Source organism: Ananas comosus, linkage group 10, assembly GCF_001540865.1.
Source record: "Ananas comosus cultivar F153 linkage group 10, ASM154086v1, whole genome shotgun sequence".
Classification (NCBI taxonomy): Eukaryota; Viridiplantae; Streptophyta; class Magnoliopsida; order Poales; family Bromeliaceae; genus Ananas; species Ananas comosus.
The window spans coordinates 11,620,755-11,630,186 of NC_033630.1; the positions used below are offsets into that span (position 1 = coordinate 11,620,755).

Consider the following 9,432-nt stretch of genomic DNA (forward strand, 5'->3'; position numbering starts at 1 on the left):
GAACCTTGTTTTCGTTTGCCAGGCGTTCGCTAGCCCTGGTTGGGGTCGAAATCTCCACCGAACGCACCGTCCCCCAACGTGACATCAGAAGCTCCTGAGTCCTGTTACTCCTCCTCTGTTCCCTTCCCAATAGCTCAACCCCTCCTGTATGACACCCCCCAGTGTGTTCATAGCTTTCGATCAAGTTCGGTGCGCCGAAGTTAAAGTCCTCGATTTGCTCGAGCCCAGTATTCTCTTTCCTCCCACCCTCATCTAGACTAAAAGCCTTCTCTGCACACCAGGTGCCGGTAGCCTGAACCCGTAACACGTCGAAATTGACCAAAGGCTCCGGCCCACTCCTCCAATATGCGCTCACCACCATCAGGCTTCGTCTATGTGGGCCAACCATCAGATGCCAAGCCCACCAACTACCCCCCATGTTCACCCATGACACGTGCGAGAAGGTCGGCGTAACTGCATAGCTGGCCTCATGTTCTCCTTCGCATGTCTCACGAGAACAAAAGGGCTGGATAATAGAGGTACTAGAAGAATCCAATGTTTGACCATTTTCCATCAACTCATTGGGGCCCACACCTACTAAATTAATTATCTCATTGGGACCCGCACCACTCAAAGAAATAAATGGGCTTTCCTTATGCCTCTCTACCTGGTCCAAGACTCCAACACGTTACCCATCACCTCCTTGGGACCCGCAGCCACAAGCCCAACCATTTTCTTGGGTCCCACTCCCTGACAACCATTAAATGATTCGCCTAAATGGAGCCCACCTTTAACAGGTTTAGGAGACCAAGTTACCAAGTTGGAGGGACAGGAGGCCCGACCGTACCCTCTGAGACCCACTCCCAAATTTGTGAAATGCTTCGAACGCCTCTCTGTCTCAGGCTGCCCCCGTACTGAGCATCGCATCGAGCTCTGTTCCTTCTCGAACTTCACGATGGGATAATATATATGCAGTCCCTTAATTTAATACCGCGTTGGTCCTCGGAACGATTCAACATCTAAGAAATAGGATTTCCAAAGTTATTGTCTTTATAAATATGCCTTTTAGATTTTATTGATCATACATGTTAAATTAGATTTTAATTTTTTTATAAAGAGTCCAGGTCTTGGAGCTTCAATCACATAGCAATCAGCTTAAAAACTTTTCTTCTCTACACAAGTCAAGCAGGGAGACTGAGTAGAGCTTATTGAGTGGTCATCAAAATTTTTGAAAAGTAAAAGAAAGAGTTACGTAGGTCGATAAACTTCCAAGGAGCTCCCATGTACACCTCTACAAATGGCTAAGAACCATTTTAATTTTGGCATGAATATTTTTACATGCATCTATATGATTCAATTCTGAAGAAGCTAAGCTAATTATGCCAATGGTGAAGAAGAAGGGTTCAGCACATGCTGTTTTCATGAGCAGTACCATACAAATATCTGCCTCCCGAGCTCTACTACTCATCACATGCCTTCTGCTATTCGATGTTAGCAGATTAGCTTCTGCAGGAAAGATGCACCCGAGACGTCGGCGTTTCTCTTGTGGACCTCTGCAAGACATCGGTTATCCGTTCCGCTCGAAGGACGACCCCCCCGAATACAGCGATCCTCGATATCAGCTTGCCTGCGTTGATGGTCACAAGACTATCTGGGACATCCACCAACCTAGGACGTACTACGTTACCGAGATCTCGAGAAACCCGTATTCCTATTATCACCCATATTACGATTTCACAGTTGTCGATGCCAACTTGGCTAACGGCAGCTGCAGTCTTCCCTTGCAGTCTCTTTCCCGCACCAACATCGAGAGCATGGGATTCAAAGATATCGAGTTTACGTGGGCGACCTTCGTGAGCTGTAGGAGGATGATAGTAAAGAGCACATATAACCCTGTTCCTTGTTTGAGCAAGACCGGTGCATTTGTGTATGTTATGCTTTCAAAGGGCGCGCTTCGACTCGAGGATACGGAGCGTTTCTGTAGCTTCTTAGCTATCACTCCGATTACGTTTGATTACGGAAACATTGTGGCGCTGCAGCATCCCACAACAGATGTCTTCCAGCTCCTGAAGCACGGATTTTCTATTCCTGTTGAAACAAGACATCGGGAAATTTACGTCTTTGTTGATTGCGTAAAAGACACTGCAAAGTAAGTTGAGAGCTAGCATTTATGTTCCTCCCCCAAATTGTCTCATACATAGACATTCAGACGCATTCAGATTTAGAGAGAGAGAGAGAGAGAGAGAGAGAGAGAGAGATGTAGAAGGAACCATATTCGTAGGTTGAGTCATTTTTTAGTTTATTTTGTTTAGATTCTAACTTTTGAATTATTATTTTATTAATTTTCTTTAGAGTTTTTTTTTTTACTTTTAGAATTTGTGTATAAGAAATAAATTCCTAAAAATTAGGAATATGAGCTAGGGCTACTATACTCTTATGAGTATAAAGTTCTTTATACTCATAAGCTTTCGACTGTTGGATGAAAGGATGTCTGGTTAGAATGACAGTGGTCCCCAATTAAAATGGTAATAGACTCTAGGATTGAGTGGGTAGTTGGTTGAATAATATGATCCGACGAGTGAAAATGGTTAAAGAGATAGATCTAATGGCCGAAAACTTTAATGAGTACAAAGTGGCCTATACTCATAAGAGTATAGTAGTCGGACTTAGGAGTATGAGTCAGGGCTTTTTTGAATATATTTGCATGAGAAAAGTTTCCAAAATCTTGGAAGTTGATTTAAAGTAGACATGCATTTTGATGATACTAGGAGTGGTTTGAAAAGATGAGTGATGATGATATAAAACTTGATGTTTCAAATATATTTTGACGAAAATCATGGTATCTTCATCTTCTTCATGTCGTTTTGTACATCGGCGAAGTTTTTCTTACAAAAAAAGGTTCTATCCTCTTTATTCTTTCTCACTTTTCTTTTTCTTTTTTGCATTTATTTTCCTTTAATTCTTCCTCTAAATTTTCTTTTCTAATTTTTTAAAAATTTTCACAAATTTTGTTAAAATTTTTGCCTATTAATCAGCTATTTAGTAGCATTTCTTCCTAATTTCTAAAATAAATTAAAAAGTTTAAAATTTAATTTTATGTAAATGTTTGGTTCATGAGATTTCACTTTGCGAGGAAACGCATTCTGGGCAGAAAAAGTGGTCTGTTAATAACTTCTCAACTCTCAACAATGTGCCTAATGTTTTCCCCCTGTTATGCAGGAGCTTATGGAAAAATATGTACGGATTTGGGTTTCTCTTTCAGAGAATCTTCTCTGTTTACAGTGAATTGACTGTTATAATATGTATAGAACACATATACAAACGCCCTTCACAATGGATTCTAGTTCTCTTAGGGGCATTACAACATACTATACGAATTTTGATAGGTAAATAACACTATCCCATCTTTAGCCTCATGAGACTGCACTTTGTTGTTATACTCTAATTCTCATCCATGAAATCTGCATACTGCAGTTCACTTAATTCTCGGCAGATTTGTTATGGCGCCATTGGCAATATTCCTCTTCTTGGCGCACAAGTTGTGGAGAGCAAAGAAATCAGTGGACGCCGTCGAGAAGTTCCTTCGAAGCCAGAGGGCGCTTGCGCCGACAAGGTACGCTTATACCGACCTCATTGCGATCACGGGCCACTTCAGAGAAAAGCTCGGCCAAGGAGGATACGGTTTCGTATCCAAAGGCGTTCTCCCCGGCGGCGTTCTTGTGGCAGTGAAGATGTTGTTAAGCAATTCTAGATGCAATGGGGAAGAGTTCATCAACGAGGTCTCTACCATCGGTAGGATCCACCACGTCAATGTGATAAAGCTCATCGGGTTCTGCTCCGAGGGATCGAAGAGAGCCCTCGTCTATGAGTACATGCCTAACGGATCGCTCGACAAGCATATCTTCTCTGCCAATGTAGTCGCTGGTCGGCGAACATTCACGTGGGACAAACTCAATGATATAGCTTTGGGAATCGCCCGTGGCATCAACTACTTGCACCAGGGATGCGATAAGAGAATTTTGCACTTCGACATCAAGCCACAGAATATCCTCTTAGACCGTAACTTCACTCCGAAGGTTGCGGATTTCGGACTGGCAAAATTGTACCCAAAGGACACCAGCCTCGTGTCGATGAGTACTACTAGAGGAACAATAGGATACATTGCACCTGAATTGATTTCGAGGAGCTTCGGTGTTATATCTCACAAGTCTGACGTCTACAGCTTCGGAATGCTACTGATGGAGATGGCGGGAGGAAGGAGGAATGCTGACCCTCGAGCGGAGAATTCAAGCCAGGCCTATTATCCATCATGGATATACGATCGATTAACCCAACCTGAAGTAAGTGAAATATGCATCACTTTTGATATTTCGGAGGGAGAGCGAAAGTTGTGCATTGTTGGATTGTGGTGTATTCAGGTAAGACCCTCGGCTCGCCCTGCCATGAGCAAAGTTATAGAAATGCTAGAAGCAGATGTTGAAACCCTTGAAATGCCGCCGAAGCCTTTCTTCTCTTCAGAAGAGCCGATCCCTGACATTAGCGTAAGTTGCTTGGGTTCTTCCTCAGAGCTCCCTGCCATCTCAGAAGATGAGTGATGAAAACTTGAACAGAAATTTATTCAGCAGCAATAAAAATAGATAGATAAGAGCTAGGAAAGGTTCCTAAAAGCGGCAAGCACATGGCGCTTGAAATTTTTTGGCCATCAGATCCACATGGGATCCATGAGAGAGTGCTTTGAGATCTGATGAACATCAAAATGTGATCACAAATAGATGCTCCTCTGGATCTTAACAATATTAATAGAATGGCCAAATAGTTGCGAGCACAAAGAGTGTTGTATCTTCCTAATCAAATCATATATAATTACGGTAAATGTGGTCTCAAAAGTATAAGAAATGAATTCTGCATACATTACAATTTCTTCGAGAGTCGTAGTGTTTTGAACAGAAGAGGTATTATTTGAAGAGGACTATCTCCACCTCCTCCGGTCAACAAAATGCCTATAGATCCGACTTCACGAGCACTGATGCAACAAGCAAGCTGGATTATCTCAACCACCAAAACTAATGCATGCACGATGAAAACATTAGCAAATGTAAGACCATATCTCGAAACTTTGATGTATTTAGTGACCAACTTATAAAGCAATTTATGTTTGGTATAGTAATTTGTAATTTTCAATTGCAGATTATCATGCATTTGATAGCATGTTATTGTCGACTGTTAGCATTACAATGCTTTATGGATTGCAGGGTAATCTTATATTTGTAATATAAGTCAGAACTCGAAAGTACATGAAAAATATAGCACAAGGAGACTCTGCTTGTTCATTCTCCAAACCAACTGATGAAATCTGGTGCTAATATACTTCCTTCTGATGTTGTAGATGAATCCTTGTAAATCCTTTTACAAAGATCTTTATGATAAAACTCCTCAATTTCTTATCCCAGATAAGAAAGCAGCTCTGTTTCCTGTGTGTTCCGACAGGTGTAATGAAGGAAACTGTGCACTCCATATATGGACATACATACTGTATCTGTTGAGGCTGAGTAGCACAGGCCTGACACAGTAGTGAAAGAAAAACTCAATTTATTAACTCATCAACCCTCAACTTGCATCTATTAAGTAAAAAGCTTGCTTCCAAATCAATATAATGTGGTACTTTTTCTGTATGTTTATATTTAGAGCAAACAAACTTGATATGCAGAAATTCATGTTATCCCAAATAGCTTTGCTGGCTCATTTGGGAAAGATCTCAACCTCCTCCTAGACCTTAATTTCACTCCAAAAATTTTAGTTCTCATGGTAAAGTTGTATCCAAAGGACTATAGCCGCATCTCAATCAATGCGGCCAAAAGGACTACAGAATACATAGCTCTAGAATTGATTTCGAGGAACTTCGGCATAATATCTTACAAGTCCGATGTCTATTGCTTCGGGATGCTGCTGATGGAGATGGCGAGAGGTCGGAGGAATGTAGATTGCCGGCAGAGAATTCATGCCAGGTTTATTACCCTTCGCGGATATATGATCGGCTAACTCAACCAGAAATGCCTGAAATCAACTGCTCTTCCGAAATCACGGAGATGGAGAGAAAGCTGTGCATCATTGGCTCGTGGTGTAGTTAGCTGATCCCGTCAGATCGTTCCGCCATGAGTGAAGTTGTGGAGATGCTCGAAGCAGACGTCAATAGCCTTGAAATGCCACTGAAGTCGTTCTTCTCATCAGAAGAGCCAATTTCTGTAAGACAGTCAAGCTTTGATTCTTCTTCTCAACTCCCTAACATTTCCGAGCAAGAGTGACAAACAATCAGATGGAAATTTACTTGGTAATATGTCAGCTACTATTTCTATAAAAGAGTGTACTTAAATGTTTTTACGTGTATCAGATTTTTCAACTTNTAAGACAGTCAAGCTTTGATTCTTCTTCTCAACTCCCTAACATTTCCGAGCAAGAGTGACAAACAATCAGATGGAAATTTACTTGGTAATATGTCAGCTACTATTTCTATAAAGAGTGTACTTAAATGTTTTTACGTGTATCAGATTTTTCAACTTGGCTAACCAAGTTGAAGTACTCATCTTGCTTAATAATGTCGAAGATCACGGTGTTAATCTGATCTTCTTTTTGTTGAGAGTCGACTACTGTGAGCAAGTTCACTAACTAACATAATCATTCATGCCAAAATGAAATTGACTACGGGTTTTACACTAAGAAAATATTGTTCGAACTTTGTTCAAACTTTCAGCAAAAACAATGATGACTCATTCCTTTCTCGAAATAGGATAAAGGATCTTTTTAATCTCAAATTACAATTTTTAAGTTCACATTCAAAAGAAATTTTAATTTTAAAATGTTAATCACTAAATATAGTTTTGGTACATGATGTGTACTGTTACATCCTAAATAGTCCCTTTATAGAATTCACACTCCTCTGGAGAGGGCTTGGTTGTCATGTCACACGCAAGTCCTCTCCGCGTCTTTCTTTTTCTTATTACTTAGTTTATTCGGACACGGCATTCACGCATCCGCTGTGTGTCCCGCATCCAATACCCATCAGACACGGCTTGCAACAACATCCATGTATTATAGATGTATGTGTATGTATAGACTATCTGACAATTATGAAGGAATCAGCATCCACATGAAGTCAAGCAGCCAGAATTGAATAGTGTCTAATCTGAACTCCAAAAAGTGCAAAAATTTCCAGACATCTTCTGTCCAGAAGAGCAAAGTTGTATAACAAAATTTAAACTGAAAAGAAAGGTGAAAAAATTAGAAAATTCCATTTCTTTGCCCTATTTTCTTGGACAACATTAATTTGATGCAAACATGAGTGGAATTGGGCATCTGCCTGTTGAAGTCAACTGGAGTGAAAAGACTGACAAAAATCCAAGCAAGAAGCCACAACTAGTCAAGTCTTCATTCAACTATTCTATATGATAGAGAGCCAGCTATTGACTTGTCTACTAAATCTCTGCAGATTTAGAGGCCACATGACATGACTTTATCTTATCATTCAGATTGAATTGCAACTCTCTCCTTTTCTGTTCAAGCCTTTCCAACACATTCACGTCTACAGACAAAAAGAGATCACTAGTCTGCTTAAATGTATTAATAAGACATTCTTAATTCTCAGTCTTTCAGCCTCGTAATGGCACTACGGACGTCTTTCGACACAAGGATGACTATGATTTTATTGTTCAGAAGGGACGACGAAGTGTCAGAAACGTATGTAGTCATTAGAGTCCTTGTCTGGTCGACTCCCACTAGAGTGCAGCGTGCTGCTCTAGCAATTGTTAAAGAAGGTTCAAGTCTACATGAATACATGTAAGGGAGCATCAGGACTCGTCAAGTATAAGAGTCTTGGCTTTTGTCAGTGGTACGTCATACTTCCCTAACACAGGTACATAAGAACGCGAAGTTTGTGCATTTGTTTGACTAGTACAGGTGAAGACTCCGTCCTCCAACCATTGCAACATAAAACACCCTTCTCCAAAGAACTCGTCGAATGATTCTACTGTAAGTGTTAGAGTATTCCGAACATATACTCTCAGCAGTCCAATTACCTAGAAGCCAAGGTTTCGCCCGTGCCGCGGTTGCTCAGTCCCTCGAACTGCCACTAGCGTCGTTCCGCCATCAGCTAACGTCATTGTAACATCCTCGGTACTAAACCCTCACAATCCTAACACCACAACGGCCTTGTGCTCTCAAGGTAAGGCGCCCGTGGCGTCTTGTCTCCCGAACTAAGAGCGGTTTTCCCCTTAACTTACAGTCCGGGCGGAAGCGGTGGCGTACAACTCCCACCCGTCGAGAACGATTTGAGTAGTTAGAGGAACAGAAGAAGAAACGACGGACGACGACGTAAGACAAGTCTAACTTCCTTTTCTTTCTGCTAATGCTGCTCTTCGGATTCGTAACNGATTAAAAAAAAATGCTGTGTGTATTTAATGGTCTCCTTTTTTTTAGTTGTAAATAAGTTTCATTATTCTTTTTTTTTTATTTAACACAAAATATTATTAAAATAAAAGTTATGTGTACATTTTAAAATAAGCAAAGGAAAGAAGGTAATCCACCCCCTTTTCTTGTTTTTTGTTCTTTCTTGCTCCCAGGCAAGAATGTTATGGGTTCGGTTGTGGGTTCGATCCTTGCCCTTGACGATGGTGGCCGGCGTCAACGATGGACACAACGGCAACAACGGTTCAGGTGGCGTTGGCGGCTTGAGCGGCGACGGTAGCAGTGGACTCAGCGGCTCGGTCGATGATGGCAGGGGGGCGCGGCTCGCACGGCGTCGGCGGGGCACGTGGCAGCATCGGCGGCTACGGCCGACGTGATGGATGCGGCGGCGGCGGCTCCCCTCTACTAACTATATGTTATTATTATTATTATTATTATTTTTTGCTCTTCTCTTCTTAGCTACATGCTTCATTCATTAAGTCAAATAAACTGTTGCTCTTCTCTTCTTCTTCTTCTTCCCCTTTTTTTTTTTTTTTTTTAAAAAAAAAAAAAAAAAAGCAATGCAACTGGGAGTGTATTTGCACTGGGTGTCCGTCCTCTCCCCTCGCACTACTTCCCCCTCACTATTTATAGAGCTTGGAGGGGTGGGTTTGCTCTGGAAGTGATGAGAAAGAGAGAGAAAGAGAGAGACAGAAAGAGACTAAAAGGAAGAGGGAGGAGAGAAGGAGAGAGAAAGACAGAAAGAAAGAGAGAGAGAGAGAGAGAGAGTAAGAAAGAGAGAGAAAGAGAGAGAGAGTAAGAAAGAGAGAGGAAGAAAGAGAGAGAGAGAGAGTAAGAGAGAAAGAGTCAGATTTTTCTCTCTCTCCCCAATTCTTTTCTCTTTTCATATTATATATATATATATATATATATATATATATATGAGTTGAGCTAGAATACTCTCGATAGTAAACGGAGCGTTTTACTATCGAGTTGTTTTCGATGATAGAGCTTCCA

At 41.2% G+C, this 9,432-nt stretch overlaps 2 protein-coding genes across 2 annotated transcripts in view; both read left to right on the top strand.

Annotated features, from left to right (window-relative positions):
• On the top strand, positions 999 to 5,153 carry LOC109716099 (cysteine-rich receptor-like protein kinase 15). Its single transcript, XM_020241415.1, has 3 exons — positions 999 to 2,128; positions 3,199 to 3,365; positions 3,454 to 5,153. The coding sequence occupies exons 1-3, from the start codon at positions 1,359 to 1,361 to the stop codon at positions 4,572 to 4,574; spliced, it is 2,058 nt and encodes a 685-aa protein (XP_020097004.1). The 5' UTR covers positions 999 to 1,358; the 3' UTR covers positions 4,575 to 5,153.
• Positions 5,782 to 9,432, top strand: part of LOC109716238 (rust resistance kinase Lr10-like) — a 6,100-nt gene continuing 2,449 nt past the window's right edge. Inside the window, exons 1-4 of the mRNA XM_020241566.1 lie at positions 5,782 to 5,984; positions 6,525 to 6,625; positions 7,619 to 7,710; positions 8,592 to 8,745. Coding sequence (XP_020097155.1) covers positions 5,782 to 5,984; positions 6,525 to 6,625; positions 7,619 to 7,710; positions 8,592 to 8,745 — 550 coding nt within the window. The remainder of the gene's footprint in view (positions 5,985 to 6,524; positions 6,626 to 7,618; positions 7,711 to 8,591; positions 8,746 to 9,432) is intronic.